Below are 18473 nucleotides of genomic sequence, written 5' to 3' on the forward strand. Positions count from 1 at the left end.
ATAATAGATTTTTTTTTTACAAATACACACACACACACACATACACACATACATACATTATATATATATATATATAAAACTTTACATATTTGTTTTATTTTATTTTATTTATTTTTAGCACAAATAAATGGTCTTTTATGAAATGCAGAGTAACACAGCTGTAGTTTAAGTGAACTCCGCTATTTACTGCCCCAGTGTGAGTTTGTCCTGAAGTACAGTACACTGGTGTTATCGCGAGACTGGACCATTAACAACCTGCTTGACACACACACACAAACACACACACACACACATTCAGCTCGGAGCTTCACCACACCGGACTCGAATCGCTCCGAGGAGCGGAAACACAGACTCAACATCTGGATACACACCATGAGAGCACGCGGCTTCATCTGAGGACACAGCGGTGAGTGCGCGCTTTGATCTGGACTCAATGTGACACAATGTTTCCGCGGCGCGGCGCGTTTGATCCCCGACTCTGTCCGCGATCCGCGAGTTTATAACGTGACCTGAGCCACATCAGCGCACGGGATGTTTGGGCGTGAAATCGGGCATTAAAGGAGGAGACAAGCGAGTAAAAGTTCCGAGTAATTCACCGCTGTCTTGTTCTCGCGAGTTTGGTTTAAAATAAAAGTGTCCTGTCATGAGCTCGAGCGCGCTTCCAAAACTTTAATATCAGCGAGACGCTTCCATATAAAATCGTATTAAAATTCTAACGCATTAAAAGTCAAAAACTCAGAGAACTTTGGGGTTTCTTTTGAGGAACATATGGCATAAAGACACAGCTGGAGATTTGAGGCTGATGTCAGAGCAGCTGACTCTACCCGAACACACGCGCACACGCACACGCACACGCACGCGCGCTCTTTCTCCGCTCACATGGACGAGAGGTTGCATTCAGTCGTCTGCTCTGGATCTGTTCTCTTTATTGAGTTGATGTGATGTTTTAAGATGTGAGATGTTGTTTGCGCGTGACTGGATTGACGCTCGTGCACCGCTGCTGTTCGATGCGAAGCGCAAAGTGAAGATCAACTTGTGTGAGCTTTGAGAGAAGAGGGTCTGTTGAGGTTTGCGATCGTTATTTGTTATATAGTCTAAGCTTCAATGTTTAAACAACTTGATTCTTGTGCACTGTCTTGAAATCATTTCAATATTTGACATAAATCTCTGATGCACGAATTATTTTTAATGATATTGCTTTTGTTCGTCTTTGGTGGCATGCATGCTGTGTGAAGTAAAACAAACGATTCTTTTGTAGCTTGGAACTATAATTCTGAGACAGCTGTTTGTTGTGCATTAAAAAGCATGTTTGAAACTCTATTAAAATGTCAGTTTTTGCAGCTGCGCGGTGCAAACATCTTGGTTTTTAATTTAAGATATCTTTGGTGGCCTGTGTGATGAATTAAAGTGAAATAAAAGTCTGTTTTGTAGCTTAGAATTCTGAGATTGTTGTGCATTAAAAAGCGTCTGATAAAAGCATGATCAAATGTACATTTTTGACACTGGATACAATGTAACATCTTGGAAGCACAACTGTTTTTTAATATAGTAAGGGTTTTTTCTCTATGTTGAATTAGAAGTGAAATTATTATTTTGTAGATTGAAACTATAACTCTGATAAAAAAAAAAAACATTTTTGCATGTCAGTTTTTGACATTTATTTTAGATGCACATTGCAAACATCTTGGAAGAGCAACTTGTTTTCATATATTATGATAATGTATGTGTACCATATGTTAAATGAGCAGTGAGATAAACAATTCTTTTGTATCTTGAAACTATAAATCAGAGACAGCTGACAGCTTCGAAACTCAATTAAAACGTCCGTTTTTGACAGACATGCATTGCAAACATCTAGGAAGGACAAAATCTATTCCTTTTGTATGTTGAGTTAGAAGTGAAAAACAAGAACGTACAAGAACAAAACTGAGTGTTTTAAATGTTTATTTATAATGTGGCCGCATGATCTTTCTCAATGGCCTTCGGTGTGTTTGCATGCTGAATCAGAAAGATTTTCCGTGAACAATCTTTACAAGTTGTTTATTTTATACGATGCAGATTGTTTCACAGAAAAATAACTTCGTCTGCATACATACGAGAAGTGCTAGAAGAAAAGCAAGCATGCAGCTTGGAAACCCACAGGCTGTGTTTGTAATGCAGCACACAGCTACTTTTGTTTGTCTCCGGCGGTCTGTAGATGCACCGTTGTGAATGGCCACCCAGCGTTTACTTAACATCCAGTTTTTCCTGTTTTCCGGCAGATCACGCCATCAGCATGGAGTTCCCAGACCACAGCCGGCAGTTACTGCAGTGTCTGAGTCAGCAGAGACACCAGGGCTTCCTCTGCGACTGCACTGTGCTGGTGGGAGACACACGCTTCAGAGCCCACCGAGCCGTCCTGGCCTCGTGCAGCATGTACTTCCACCTCTTCTACCACGACCAGCCGGACAAGAGAGACGTGGTGCATCTGAACAGCGACATCGTGACGGCGCCGGCGTTCGGGCTGCTGCTGGAGTTCATGTACGAGGGAAAGCTGGAGTTCGGCGCTCTTCCGGTGGAGGACGTCCTGGCGGCAGCCAGCTACCTGCACATGTACGACATCGTGAAAGTCTGCAAAGGAAAGCTGAAGGATAAGGAGCTGTGTGAGGTGGAGTGTGGCGAGAAGGCAAACGCTCGCTCCGACAGGTAATATAGTGTGACCTTGCATGCATACAAGCTCCCCAGGCAAAGAAAAGTGCTCTAGTAAAATGATTATAAAGTACTTCTTAAAGAGACACTGCTGGAAAAACAGTTTTTTTGTTCTTGCACCAGTCAAGGTTTTTTTTCAGACTTATGAAGTGTTTCATCTATTTGTGATTTCAGTCACTATACATGTTTTTAAAAAGGCCGTTTTCTTAAAATGAGTTTTTTTTCCACTACACTGAGCCATCAGTTTCCACTTCAGTTGCACTAAAACACACCAAACTTAACATTTTTATTCCTGTCTGGAGGTTTTTATCATTTATATCATTCACTTGATTTTATACAACATCTTATTTCCTCCCAAAACTGTGAAGATATATTGTTTTCGCAGTATTCAGTGTAAAGAAAATCCTCTTAATATGTCAAAACATTGAAACTGACTTCATCCAGATTTTTTCTGCTAGACATCTATGCAGACGAGTGCATATTTAATTAAACAATGCCTAATTTGCATATTTAAACCTTAAATTGGTGTTATTATCAGTGTAATCAGTTAACTTGGTAAATTAGGCGATACATATTAGTACAATTTTTTAATATCTTCTAAGTGGACTCAACTGTGCTCTTCTGGGACACTATGGATATGAACTTAACTGCACTTTTAACACACTATCTCTGTATTTGACAAATGCATTTAGTTTTTCATCTTTCATACACTCAAGTGTACTCCTAATGCATTTTTTAAGACAAAGTGAGTATGTTAAAAGTGCATTTTAGTTTATTTTCACAGTGTCCCAGAAGAGCAGAGTTGCTGTGCGTTGGAAACATCTTCTCGTTTTTAATGTAGTATGATGTTACTTTTGTTTTCAGTGACCTTTATGTTGAATTAGTAGTGAAATAAAATGAGCTTGAGATAACATTAGTGTCCTGCAGCACATCAGTGTCACAGACGTATATTTGGAGAAATAGACAACGAGTCACAATTATACATCTCTCTTTTATGACAAAAATCATTAGGATATTAAGTAAAGATCATGTTCATGAAGATATTTTGTAAATGTTCTACCATAAATATATCAAATTAGGTTTATGCATTGCTTATAAGAGCAAACTTTAAAGATGATTTTCTAAATATTTAAATGCACTTATTAATTTTTTGCAACCTCAGATTCCAGATTTTCAAATAGTTGTATTTGTGTTTGTCTGTACGTTATCGGTGTTTTTCTTCTGAAAACTTTTACTTTAAACACCATTTAATACCAAATCACATTAGAAATGTAGTACTTTCTTACTTTGACCCAAGTAAAAGTTCTATATTTTTAAGTATTTTTGAAATCCAGTGCAGTAAAAAGTATGATATTTTGCTTTGTAATGCAGTAAAAGAACAGCACAGATGAACCCGAGTACAGTAAAACCCTTCACTAGTTTGATGGTGAACCAGAAAGCTTTTCTGCGAGATTAAGCCTCTTTTTTTCTTCTTTTTGTCGTGAAGGTCCCCGGGTCTTGTAGGTGTCAATTATGTGTCCGCCGAGGCCGAGGCCTGTGTCCGAACAGCTGGAAAAACAAAAGCTGATGTCAGTAGTTCATCCGTCCCGGTGTCCCAGAGGTCGGATGACACGGAGCGAGCGCTGGATTTATCTTTCAAGCCTCTGTCGAGTCGAGACGGCTTCCACCCCTCCTTCGTCTCGGGACAGCTGGCCCTCGACAGCCAGCAGCAGGGCACCGAGCCACTTGTTAAAGACGAACATGACTTGCTGTCAGAGCAGGAGGACGGTGATCCGGTGAGCCCGGAGAGCCAGCGCTTTGGGAGTTCAGTGGTGACAGGGTTCACTGCCCTCTTCGCTGAAAACAAGGCTCCGGACGACGAGCTGATGGAGGAGGAGAGAGCGCTGCGTGTGCGTCCCGAGCACCACCTCCGGGACAGCGAGGGCGAGGACGAAGACGACCTGGCGTCCTCCGACATCTCCACGTCCAGCGGCGTTCTCCTCCCACAGGTCTGCGTGTGTCCGCTCTGCAGCAAGGTCTTCCCGAGCCCACACGTGCTCCAGCTCCACCTCAGCTCGCACTTCAAGGAGAAAGACGGCGTTCGCTCCAAGCTCTCGCCCGACGGCTCCGTCCCGACCTGCTCGCAGTGCGGCAAGACCTTCTCCTGCATGTACACGCTGAAGCGGCACGAGCGCACGCACTCCGGCGAGAAGCCGTACACCTGCGGACAGTGCGGGAAGAGCTTCCAGTACTCACACAATCTGAGCCGGCACGCCGTGGTGCACACGCGAGAGAAGCCACACGCGTGTAAGTGGTGCGAGCGGCGCTTCACTCAGTCCGGAGATCTGTACCGACACATACGCAAGTTCCACTGCGGCCTCGTCAAGACGCTCGCCATCGGATAACAGCCGCACAACCACATCCTTTTCTAGATAATCAATCATTAATAATATCCAGTATTTTGCAGGTTCATTAATGACTGTAAAACACTATTAGTGTCTCGAACAATCAACAGTTTGATGCACTCGGGTTTTTGACATCATATATGTGTGTGTGTGTGTGTTAGTTAAATATTTAAATATAATTAAAATATATTGTATATTTCATAAATGTTTTTATTTTAACTGATATATACATTAAAATATATATTTTATACATTTCGCACACACACACACACACACATACACTTTAGTGCTATCAAACAATTAATCGCATCCAAAATAAGTTTTCGTTTACATAATAAATGTGTGTGTGTACTTGTGTATATTTATTATGATTCTATAAATACACACACATCCATGAATATATTTCCGAAAAATGTTGTTTATATTTAAAATATATTTATATATAATTTATATTAATATAAATATGTACATATAATTATTTTCAAAATATATACTGTATGTGTATTTATTTATATATATATTTATATATATATATTTATATATATATATATATATATATATATATATATATATATATATATATATATAATTACAGTACACATATATATATATATATATATATATATACATTATGTAAACAAAACTTTTTTTTTTTTGCAATTAATCGCGATTAATTTTGACAACACTAATATATATATATATGTATGTATATATGTGTGTGTGTATATATATATATATATATATTTACACACTACACACAAACACAATGTCAAAGTCTCAGATGCATCAAAATATTGATTAACAATAAAAAGATTGATTATATATATGTGTGTGAATGCAGTGCACTGATGAACCAGTCCTGCAGCTCCGTCCAGAAGATTTGCTGTAATTTATTACAAATGATTTGAGCGTCTGACAGAGAACGTTGTTTTGAAGTACTGTATGTTGATGAAGTTGTGTGTGTTTCTGTCTCCTGAAATGTTTCTCTGAAGCACTTAACAACAGTTAAAGTGACGTGGTCTTATAAAGCCGCTGGACCGCGGTCAGGATTTGATCAGATCGTAGCGTTTCGATGGAGGTCTGGGTTCAGAACGTCGATTCTTCAAATAGTTTTTTTTTGTGTGTGTGTGTGTGTGTGTGTTGTTTTATTTCATATCTCTTTCTGCAAACAGAATTACGGTTGACGCACTGCTGACTGAATCTCAGAAAAGCTGTTTTCTGCTCATCTTTATGTAGTGACCGTAACTAGCACTAAAGATTGATGCTGTACGTTTCATCGGTCCTGATAAACTTGATTAGTTATTTATTAGCAGGTTTAGATCTGCTCTCTAATGTTGGGATAATCGATCAGTTGCTGTATGTGAGAAGCTGATTTCATCGAGCACTTCACTGATAGATTCAACACTCATATTCTGTAGGCTGCTATTTCTAACGGTGTATTTAATGTACATATGTGTTTTAATTTATCAGATCAGTGTCACATTTGGTTCAGGATGACTGAAATCTCTGGTAAAAGCTGCAGTTTTTCACAGTCTTCCAGTTTAAATCACAAGCACAAACATCTGAATGACATGAAGACGCCCACAGATCTGATATTTCGGATCATGCACACGTAAAAGCAAGCGTGCATCGTATTCTGTTGCATATCTGCGTCATGATGCAGTTCATGTATGTTTTTTAAATTTCCTTTCTGTGCAAATTAATATCATGTTACACTGGAGTCTGTGGGCTAACGGAAGATTTTTGTGCATTTGAATGTTGTCGTTTTTTCTTATTTTGAGGATCATATGTACACTTGATTGTTGAGATTCAGATTTCTGATGCTGTTCAACATTCATAAACGCTGATATATGAATGCAATAATGAAGTCATCAGAACAACCGATGATTTTCAGTAATAATATCTCTTTTTTTTCTGAATAACTGCTGTATGTTTACAGTAATACCGCATTATTGTCTTCTAAAGGTTCAGACTGTGAAACTGTATAATCGTAATTAATATTTATTGTGCAAAATTTGACTGTATCGCAGAATTTTGACTTGTGAAAGATGATACTAAGTTGAGACTTTTTAATAGACTTTGTAGAAGTGCCATTAGATGTAATATAATTTTTTGATAAACAAAAGCATATTTTATAGGAAACAAAAGCTTCATTGTTAGTCCTCTAGTGAATGTAGATGACAATCTGTTTGAGTTGATTTTGCCTGAATTCTTTGGTAACTTATTTGGATTCTTTCTTTGTTTGTGTGTTTGCGCTTTGCTCTTTTTCTCTTTCTTTCTTGGTTTCTCTCTTCATTCTCGGGCACATTGTGTCTGTTTGTTTGTGCTGTGAAAATGTGACAATCTTTATCTTGATCTTTATTTAGCTGAAGCATAGATTAAACATCATTTTCCGTGGAATTGTGCTTGTTTTTATTTATTTTATTTTTATTTTTTTGAAAAATGCTTGAGCGACATTGCATTTCAGAAAAACTGCATTCAGAACAACATGAATATTTATTATTTTTATAAGATGATATATTTTTTTAAATGCTGCAGGTGACTGGAAAAGTTAAGGGAATGTGTGCGGTGAAATTTCAGAGTTGAATTCAAGAAAGAAATAATGGAATGTTTACATCTTTTTTTCTATTCTTCTGAAAAATATGCAATATAATAAAGTTGGCAACACATTCAAGGGATAAATCATTAGGGTTTTCGTAAAAAAAAAAAAAAAATTTGCTTCTGTAGGCTTGAATTTTTTTATTAGGCCTGAAAAAAAGGAAATAAAATAACTTAAACTAAAAATTAATTACAAAATAATAATATTTGCTTCTGTAGGCCTGATAAAAAAAAGGAAATAAAATAACTTAAAAATTAATAATAAAAATAATAATATTTGCTTCCGTAGGCCTGATAAAAAAATAATAAAAAATAAAAATAACTTCAAATAAATAAAAAAATACATAAAATAATAATATTTGCTTCTGTAGACCTAAAAAAAAAATAATAATAATAATAATAGACATTAAAAAAAAAATCATTTCAGAATGTGTTTCCAATCTAACTCCACAGTATTTTTGGCATAAATTACTACACAAAGTAAAAGAATACATGACCCAGATGACTTTACTAAAATATTAGAGCCTCGAAAAAATTCTGGAGTTAATATAACTTTCCTAATTTCGCTCAGCTTCATTATTTCATTGCTCTTTTTGAGTGTAATCTCAATGAAAAGATCTTTTAAATCCTTCCAGGTGACTGGAAGACTCTTAGACCAAATGCATGTGAGCAAAGAACAAATGACCTTTAAACGTCTTTCCAAGGAGATTCCCGTGTGTCTGTGGAGATCTGTGCACAGAAAACACTTCAGCTTCTCCTCCATACAGAAGATGCTGTAGATGTGAGATATAAAGCAGGTGCTTCACATTCAGTTTTAACCCTTGAAAAGATTTCATTCATTTTTATCTTTAAGAAAAAAAAAAAAAAACGCCTCGTTCGCAGGACGAGAAATGCGTAGCTAATTTGGAATCTCAAAGCCAATTCACTGGTCATTTTCTTAGTGAGCGAGATGCTAATTATTCTCCGACTGCACATGTAAAGCAATCCAGCTGCTCGGCGGTGATTCCCATGACCCTGCCCCCATCCGCCCCCTGCAAACAGCCCGACTCTTTTGTGTGTGGTTTGCGTGTCTATTGTCCGCTCCAGCGCTCAGGTTGTGCCCTGAAGCTCAGTGAACCGCTGCAGACCCGCGTGATGGGGACAGGGTGTAAATAAGGGTGTGTTTCAGTCTGGCTGGAAATACTAGACTTTAAACCAGAGGCCCATGCTTTACTGCCAGAGATCAGTCATATACTCGGGAACCAGAGGAGGAAACACAACATTAAGTGTTGATGATAAAACGGACGCAAGTGTCTAATTGTGCATCAAAGAACTGCTTTAAAATGGTAGGAGAAAACAAGTTTTTTGATGTCAAAGGTCATGTGGTCATGTGACATTAAACAGGGAATCATTTATGTATGCAAATAGCTCTTTACACATTGTTTCACAGCAGCTTTCAGAAAATCATAATGTTCATGTTTATAATATCCTAATATCTTTGTGCCTTCTAGATGCAGATTAAAGTAATATTTTTTAAAATATTAGCAACCAGCAACATCTTAGCAACAATTAAGAGCAACACCCTAGCAACCACTCAGCACCATAGCAACCACTCAAAAACAACAACAACAACAACCCAAAAACAACCAGTCAGAACAGATAGAAAAATACATACTTGCATATCAACAAGCTAAAAATGCTCACAGCATGCGAGTAACCACCTAGCAATACTGTAACAATATTTGCAACACCCTAGCAACCACTCAGAAAAACAATAACTCAGTAACTAAAAATGCTCACATGTAAGCCGCCATATAGCAACACCCTAGCAACCACTCAGTATGCCTTAACAACCCGTCAGAACAGATAGAAAAAATGCATACCAAAAATGTAGCAACGCACAACCAAACAAATACAAACCCTAGCAACCACTTAGCACTAGCCACTACCCAGCAACATTGTAGCAACCACTCAGAAAAACCATAGCAACACCCTAACAACCACTCAGAATGGCGAGAAGAATGTATATTTATTTCAACAAGCTAAAAATGCTCACAACACATGAGTAACAACCTAGCAACCACTCAACACCCTAGCAACCACTCAAAAACTCCAAACAACCCAAAAACAACCAATCAGAACAGATAGAAAAATACATACTTGTATCAACAAGCTAAAAATGCTTGCATGTAAGCAGCCATTTAGCAATACCCTAGCGACCACTCAGAAAACAATAGCAACACCCTAGCAACCACCTAGTATGCCATAACAACCGGTCAGAACAGATAGAAAAATGCATACCAAAAAGGTAGCAACGCACACCCAAACAAATACAAACCCTAGCAACAACTTAGCACTAGCCACCACCCAGCAACATTGTAGCAACCACTCAGAAAAGCCATAGCAACACCCTAACAACCACTCAGAATGGCGAAAATAATGCATATTTATATCAACAAGCTAAAAATGCTCAAAACTCATGAGTAACACCCTAGAAACTACTTAGAACACCCTAACAACCCCAGGCGACATTAAAAAAAAGATTAACTTTGGAGAATAATTAAAATGAATCATTCAGAGAGAAATTTAGAAAACACGCTACAAATCAAACGACAAATGTTAAAAATAGAGGTTAGTCTCTCATGTCATCATTTTGCATATGGTTTTCATTTCTAGTGATTTGAAGGGCATTTGATTTTTTATTTTGATTGATATCTGATATAAAATCTGACAAAACCAGTTGCGGGACTGGACTAGACAACTAGCAAATGAGAAACAAGCATGTTGCACTCTTTGATGAGCGCGCTGTCGTCTCTTCGACTTAATTAGATGTGTGTTTTGCCCTCGCTTATCAAAAAGCTTCATGTAATTTCCATTTGACCACAGCTAGCACATTTGCATGTATTCCCCAGACGACAGCAAGTCTTTGTCGGAGAAGTGAAGTTGAAACTTGGATGTCTTCACCTCGCAAGGCCAGCGGTGGGAGACCTTGACCTCTGAACGGACGGCCGGGGACATCTGCTGCTGGCCATGCTTATTTATTTATTTACCTCATAACAAAAGACAGGTGGTCACACTTGAAAAGGAGCGAAGCAGCCTCACACACACACACACACACACACACACACACACACATATATAAAAAGAGCAATGCTCTGTCAGAGACGAGACCTTTGTGTCTTATATAATTAGTATCAAAACACTATATCCTCAATATCACCTTTATAGCACTGTGGTCACACAGTGATGCCATGAGATGGTAATATTTCGATACTTCGATAAATATCACGATATGTTGTTCATGCACCGTCACATTTTCATATTAAAGCAACCATCAGAAAAAGCAAGAAAATGAATTCTTGTGTAACAGTCTAAAACGCTCATCACACACACACACACACACACACGAGTAACCCCCGTGCAACACCTTAGAAACCACTTAGAATAGCCTAGCTAAAAATTCTTGCAGAATGTTAGAAACCACCTTGAGCACGCTAGCAACACCCTGGCAACCAGATACATGTTTGAACAGTGAAGTACAAACTACGGTTTGAAAAACAAAACAAAACAAAAAACGACCTTGGCAACCACACAGAAGACCCTATAAACTACTCAGTCAAGTTAGAAAATGCATACTTGAATAAATCACAAATTCTCCCAATATATTAAAAATCTACTGGCAATAACATAGCAACCACGCAGAATATATAGAAAATGCATACCTGTATCAAATTCACACAATATATTAGCAACCACAAAGAAAACAACAGCAACACCCTAGAAACCACTCAGAACAGCTGCAAAATGCATTATTTTCTCAAAGCCACTCAGAAAGCCCTAGCAACACCCTAGCAACCACCCAGAACAGCTACAAAATGCATTATTTTCTCAGAGGCACTCAGAAAGCCCTAGCAACACCCTAGCAACCACCCAGAACAGCTACATAATGCATTCTTTTCTCAAAGGCACTCAGAAAACCCCAGCAACACCCTAGCAACCACTCAGAACAGCTACAAAATACATTCTTTTCTCAAAAACCCACTCAGAAAGCCCTAGCAACACCCTAGCAACCACTCAAAACAGCTACAAAATGCATGAATTTATCAGCAACTGCTTGGAAAGCCCTAGCAACCACTCAAAACAGCTACAAAATGCATTAATTTATCAGCAACTGCTCGGAAAGCCCTAGCAACCACTCAGAACAGCTACAAAATGCATTATTTTCTCAAAAGCCACTCAGAAAGCCCTAGCAACACCCTAGCAACCACTCAAACAGCTACAAAATGCATTATTTTCTCAAAGGCACTCAGCAGCTGCTTGGAAAACCCCAGCAACACCCTAGCAACCACCCAGAACAGCTACAAAATGCATTAATTTATCAGCAACTGCTCGGAAAGCCCTAGCAACCACTCAGAACAGCTACAAAATACATTCTTTTCTCAAAAGCCACTCAGAAAACCCCAGCAACACCCTAGCAACCACTCAGAACAGCTACAAGATACATCAATTTATCAGCAACTGCTTGGAAAGCCCTAGAAACACCCTAGCAACCACTCAGAACAGCTACAAAATGCATTATTTTCTCAAAAGCCACTCAGAAAGCCCTAGCAACACCCTAGCAACCACTCAAACAGCTACAAAATGCATTATTTTCTCAAAGGCACTCAGCAGCTGCTTGGAAAACCCCAGCAACACCCTAGCAACCACCCAGAACAGCTACAAAATGCATTAATTTATCAGCAACTGCTCGGAAAGCCCTAGCAACCACTCAGAACAGCTACAAAATACATTCTTTTCTCAAAAGCCACTCAGAAAACCCCAGCAACACCCTAGCAACCACTCAGAACAGCTACAAGATACATCAATTTATCAGCAACTGCTTGGAAAGCCCTAGAAACACCCTAGCAACCACTCAGAACAGCTACAAAATGCATTATTTTCTCAAAAGCCACTCAGAAAGCCCTAGCAACACCCTAGCAACCACTCAAACAGCTACAAAATGCATTATTTTCTCAAAGGCACTCAGCAGCTGCTTGGAAAACCCCAGCAACACCCTAGCAACCACCCAGAACAGCTACAAAATGCATTAATTTATCAGCAACTGCTCGGAAAGTCCTAGCAACCACTCAGAACAGCTACAAAATACATTCTTTTCTCAAAAGCCACTCAGAAAGCCCTAGCAACACCCTAGCAACCACTCAGAACAGCTACAAAATGCATTCTTTTCTCAAAGCCACTCAGAAAACCCTAGCAACACCCTAGCAACCACTCAAAACAGCTACAAAATGCATTATTTTCTCAAAAGCCACTCAGAAAGCCCTAGCAACACCCTAGCAACCACCCAGAACAGCTACAAAATGCATTCATGTATCAGCAACTGCTTGGAGCATCATTGATTGGTGAAATTATGCATGGCAAACTTTGACTCTCTTTGAAAAACTCAAAAGTTGATTATAAGAAGGAGGGTTCAGTAACATGTCCTTGTCCCGTATGAGCGTGAGCTCCAGCGCACAGCTGTCACTCCTTCACTACACACACACGTATTTATAGCAGCCACATCACCGCGGCCGGCCGTGTGTCTGTGCACAGCTGCTCTGTACGAATGGGGGGGTGATGCAGAGCCACACGCCTGGACTTAAGAGCGTCCAGGAGTCAGCGGGGCCCAGCAGGCCTTCGGGGGTCCCTGGCATGTGGCCCCACCTCGGAGACACGGCTGTGACCTTTTACAGTAAAACGCTGGTGATGAAAGTCTGGACAGCTGCAGAGAAGCACAGACAAAAGAACAGGAGGAGTGTCAGGAACATCTAATTGCTTTTCCATCTCCATGAAGACTCCTGCCCTCAGTGTCACGATCTATATTAAAAGATCACGCCATCATTTACTCACCTTCTTACAACTGTGGAGATGCTGGAGTCAGTGTCGATCTCCCACACACTTACGAACTGAAAGATGTTTTCAAGCCTCTAAAAGTTTCATAACAGTAGTTCATGCAACTAGTCTGCTATATTCAACGTCTACTAAAGGCATATGATGCTTTCTGTGAGGAACAGACCCAAATGTGCATCATTATTTAGAATTACAGGCAGGTGTGTTTGATTTGGGCTGCGGCCAAACAATATCAATGGTTTAAGAGCTGCATGTTAAATAGTGAGAGTCTGTAAAGAAATGCAACATTAAAATATTCATAAAAATAACACATTTTGTCATATAAGCCAAAACCAGAGTATCTGCTCTTTATTTAACCTTGTTAGGTTTGTTTTAAGCAAATTGTAATGGACAAATAATATAAAATAAATAATTCAATGACATTAAGGTTTGAGGTCAGGAAGATTTTTTTTTATTTATGAAGGATGCACTGAACTGGTAAGTTCTATGCATGAAAGAGCACAGTTTCGTTAAAAGTCAAATTAATTGTTGCATTGACTTTCACATCATTCTAAAAGAAAAAGCGCCATCATTAAAGTGCTATGTGCTATGACGAGCCTCGGTTATGTTAATGCTGTACTCTTAGCATGGTTTATATTATATATATATATATACACACATACACATGCATTTAAAAAAAATAAAAACAAGTAGTTAGAATAGAAAAAGATACTGTTAAAGAACTTGATAAGATTTGCTAGGAGAGTGAATGTAGTCCTGACAGACAGTTATTCAGTGAGAAAATAATAAAGTATTACATTCAGGTGCTGCCCTCTAGTGACAAACCTGATCACTACACTGTTAAGACTTCAACAATGTGCTTTAATACACACACACACCTCTGTCTGTATAAAAAAAAAAGAAGTCCCAAACATCATAATTATGAAAGTATTAATGTCAAGTATTTATTTCAATAATCATAGGAGTATGTACATAAAAAGAGGGAAAGGGCAAGAAACAATGCAAGCATATATAAAATAGTAATCTCATATAGATTTCATTGGTCATGCATTCATCTTGTCTGGCGTGCTGGTCATCGGTCATCTGTTCATCATGAAGAACAGCCACAGCAGAGGACGCGCTCGTAACGCTCACTGTAACTGAGCACAGAACAAACAGACCAGACTTCAGAAGATGATCTACTTCAGTAAAGTTATAGGGTTGTTGGTAGAGCATGCAAATCTAGAAACTAAACATCCGAAACATGCATGAGCTTTGTTTTAAAGGAGTACTTTATAATGTGTGGACAATGTGCTCTCCTCAAATCATCCAAGATAAGGATGAGTTTGTATGTAGAAATGTAGCATTGTTTTATCAATGGATGCTCTGCAGTGAATGGGTGCCGTCAGAATGCTGGATGCGTTTCAGGTTTAGTCTTCTCCAGATGTTCACTGATGGACTGGAGTGCTGTGGATTATTGGGATGTTTTTATCAGACTCTCATTCTGACGGCACCCATTCACTGCAGAGCATCCATTGATGAGACACGGATGCAATGCTACATTTCTACAAACCTGAAGAAACAACAAACTCCTCCTGATCTCGAACAGCTTGATGGTGAGCACATCTCTTCTGGGTAAGCTCTATTAAAGGAAGTCAGAAGCTGTGTTTAAATGTTGTTGACTCACTCGGTGACGGTGCACACGGAGCAGCAGCGTTCAGAGCAGATGTTGCACTGCTGGATACACGCCGCACACGCGTGACGCTCGCACTGAGAGCACGCCTTCCTCGAACCAGAGACCCTCTGACACACACAACACGCTGAAGGAGCCGCTGCACAACCTGACGACACACACACACACACACACACACACAGATACTACAGTCAGCAGTCACAGCATACAGCTCAAGAACACAAAACCACAAACATGACTTATATTGTGAAGAATGGAACTAAACAATAGTCTAGTGGTTCGTATTCAAAGAGGTAATGAAATTCTGTTGTGTCATTAAAAGACTGGAAAACATCCTGTAATCTGTATGTTAGGATTGTTTTAAATAAAAATATAAAAACATATCCATCATGTAGTTTTTACAAAATAAGAATGATATGGATACTTCACATTTTTAGGGGTTTAATCAAAATATAAATGCATATATAGACTGTGATTTAGTAGTTTGAGTTCTAGATTTAAAACTCTAATATTTTTGTAATCTTAAAACGCATATCATTGGAAATATCTGACAGTCCAGGTTCCAAATATGGAGTGATAGTGTGACAAAATTATTGATCTTTGATAGTGCTCAAACAAAATCTCACAAGAACCACAATTTTTTGTGGGATCAACTTCAAATTTGAAACATAACTTGGTTGAGCACATGGCTTTGCTTTCATAGAAATTTAAGAGTGCAACATTTTATAAATTAATTTACTTGATATAAAATAATAGTATACTACATTATCTTTACAGTAAACAAACATATTACTTTTATACTTTCTTTTAAAAAAAGAAATTTTATTACTTAAACTCCAATAGGATGGGGAAAATCGCAATAAATACGTTTTTCAGATATCTCTTTATGGTTCTGCCCCTTTTTAGGATTAAGATTCTCAAAAGCAAATATGCAACAAAAAACATCATACCGTGAGAAAGTGTGACTCACTTCAACAAAACACTCGGTTTATGGAATCAGCAACACAAAACTAGAATTTCATTCATGTAATAATCATCATGATTATAAAACAGCACTAATGAGTCTTATTATAAAACCGAGAGTTCCGCTCCTTGATTCTGATTGGCTGAGCCGTGCTCAAAGCTGTTGTGAATAATGCTACAAAGTAACATACACCTTTGTTTACTTCTGTGTGTTGCTTGGCAACCACTTTGTAACAAACACAACTGTTTCTGAGGAGCTACATTGTTTGGTGGAAGAATACTGTTTTTATTAATGTCATTACACTTTATTTGCTCAGTTATATTTTGTGAAAGCCAACTACTGTTTCTTAGCTGTTCTAAACCCACTGAAGGCATCACATCTGGCTCTCCTGGATTCACCTGCACCAGGGTCAGCTCTCTGTAAGCGTCCATCCAGACCGATGCGTGTCTGTCCTTTTAGAAGCGTCTGAAGTCCAGGAGCCGGGGACACAGCGGTCAGATCAGACACGGGCGCGTCTGACCCCTTCTCCACTGCGTCTGACCTCCAGACGCGAGCCAACAGCGCTTGAGTCCCACTGAAGAGAAGGTTCTTGGTCTTTTCTAATGCAGAGGAAAACAAAACAGAAACAAACAGGTAAGACAAGAGAGTAAACAGGGTGGGAAAACCCTAAGAGTTCAGCATTATTACTTAAAAATAACCCTATAGTAATCTGAAGCAATAAAACATTTAATATATAAACTTTTTTTCATGCAACTCAATATTATAAAAGCAACTTTAAGGTTGTGATTACATGCGATGAAACTAAACTTGAGCTTGAAATATTTCACTTTAAATGGTTTTAAATAAAAGAAACATACATAAAAAAGCTTATATATATATATATATATATATATATATATATATATATATATATATATATATATATATATATATATATATATACACACACATATATATATATATATATATATATATATATATATATATATATATATATATATATATATATATATATATATATATATATTAGCTGAACATATATAAAAATAAAGTCATATGATGCTTTCTTTAGTAACAGATTAAATAAATAAATAAATAGTTGACACGTATTAATCTCAGCAGCGCAACTGAATTAGGAACAGCTTTAATTACATCCTGTGATTAACTCTCAGGCGGTTGTAAACGTGATTAATATGTTTATATCTCACCGTAAGTCTCTTGTCTGTATTTTTGTCCGAAAACTCCGCAGTTATTGATCTCTTTCTGACCAACATGGACTTTATACTGCGAGGAGAAGCTCTCGCTGAACGGATACGAGCGCTTGGGCATCTTAAAAACCGATAGGGTATAAAACACGACAACTGAAGAACGAAAAATAAAATGATTACGCAAACAAACAAACAGCGCGAGCGTTCAGGAAGAAAAACACGCGTTCGCGCTTTAAGGGCTCCGCCTCTTCTTCTTCTTCAGCGGCGGACAGACGCGAGGACGCGCTCAGCGCCACCTGCCGATCATTAGGCGAACCACAGCAACTGCTGCTAAAGACCGAAGACCATTAAAATACTTGAACTCTGAACACTACATCTTTTGTTTTAGCATTTCAGAGCCTGTAGTTTAACTGGTGAAGCATAGCGATGCTAAAGTCATGGGTTTGTTTAATTCTCAGGGAATGCATGGAGAGATACATGCTCAATACACTTCAAAAAAGCGTCTGCCAAAAGTTATTATGAATGCAACTTTTGTCAAATATTGGGCTTAAAATGTGTGTATGTGCATCACACTTACTTTGATATTTTCTAAGTAATGTAATGACTTAAGATTTTTTTTTACATGTAATGCTTGGGTTCAAATCAAAACAAATAAATTAACTTTTATTTACTAATTCTTTGACTTGAACTTTACCTTATTCCTGTAGTGTACTTTTTGTGTATGTGGTGTATATGATATTTGAGGGAGCTATAGAACAACAACAAAAAAAAAATAATAATAATAAACATTATAAATAAAATAGTGTAAATAATAAATATTTAATAAATAATTATTAAAAATTCTAAAGAAAATATTAATGATAAATACATACATTATTTTAATAATATAAAGAATAAACATAAATACACAAATATATTGTAAATAAAATAATACATTATTTTATAAATAATAATTATTAATAGTATAAATTAAATTGTGGAAAAAATATTTCTTTCAATAATAATAAGCAATAAAAAATAGTAGAATAGTGTAAATAAAATATTATTTAATGTAAAAATAAATAATCGTAATGATTACATATAAATAATAATAA

At 37.7% G+C, this 18473-nt stretch overlaps 2 protein-coding genes across 4 annotated transcripts; one reads left to right on the plus strand and one right to left on the minus strand.

Moving 5' to 3' along the window:
• Positions 1–234: 234 nt before the first annotated feature.
• LOC113117612 (zinc finger and BTB domain-containing protein 18.2) lies at positions 235–5312 on the plus strand. Of its 3 annotated transcripts, none has more exons than XM_026286398.1 (3): positions 235–406; positions 2262–2685; positions 4175–5311. In XM_026286398.1, exons 2-3 carry the CDS (start codon positions 2276–2278, stop codon positions 5070–5072), a joined length of 1308 nt encoding a protein of 435 aa, XP_026142183.1. In that variant the 5' UTR covers positions 235–406; positions 2262–2275; the 3' UTR covers positions 5073–5311. The 3 variants fall into 3 exon arrangements, with proteins under 3 accessions (XP_026142183.1, XP_026142185.1, XP_026142184.1); XM_026286400.1 differs by lacking the exon at positions 235–406 and adding an exon at positions 819–1057 and having other exon boundaries at positions 4175–5312; XM_026286399.1 differs by lacking the exon at positions 235–406 and adding an exon at positions 820–1067.
• Positions 5313–14448: 9136 nt separating this feature from the next.
• LOC113117615 (apoptosis regulatory protein Siva-like) lies at positions 14449–17652 on the minus strand. The gene is made up of 4 exons (XM_026286402.1): positions 17380–17652; positions 16570–16770; positions 15202–15355; positions 14449–14674 (listed from the first exon to the last, which is right to left on the minus strand). Exons 1-4 carry the CDS (start codon positions 17498–17500, stop codon positions 14626–14628), a joined length of 525 nt encoding a protein of 174 aa, XP_026142187.1. The 5' UTR covers positions 17501–17652; the 3' UTR covers positions 14449–14625.
• Positions 17653–18473: the final 821 nt, after the last annotated feature.

The sequence above is a fragment of the Carassius auratus genome, chromosome 17 (assembly GCF_003368295.1).
Source record: "Carassius auratus strain Wakin chromosome 17, ASM336829v1, whole genome shotgun sequence".
NCBI classification, from domain to species: Eukaryota; Metazoa; Chordata; class Actinopteri; order Cypriniformes; family Cyprinidae; genus Carassius; species Carassius auratus.

Bases quoted from the DNA above. Each gene is read 5' to 3' on its own strand.
- LOC113117612 (XM_026286398.1), top strand. From the start codon at position 2,276: ATGGAGTTCCCAGACCACAGCCGGCAGTTACTGCAGTGTCTGAGTCAG. The intron at 2,686-4,174 runs GTAATATAGTGT...TTTGTCGTGAAG, and splicing joins GCAAACGCTCGCTCCGACAG to GTCCCCGGGTCTTGTAGGTG.
- LOC113117615 (XM_026286402.1), bottom strand. From the start codon at position 17,500: ATGCCCAAGCGCTCGTATCCGTTCAGCGAGAGCTTCTCCTCGCAGTAT. The intron at 15,356-16,569 runs GTGAATCCAGGA...GTGTGTCGTCAG, and splicing joins GAGAGCTGACCCTGGTGCAG to GTTGTGCAGCGGCTCCTTCA. The intron at 14,675-15,201 runs GTGAGTCAACAA...TTCTGTGCTCAG, and splicing joins TCCGTGTGCACCGTCACCGA to TTACAGTGAGCGTTACGAGC.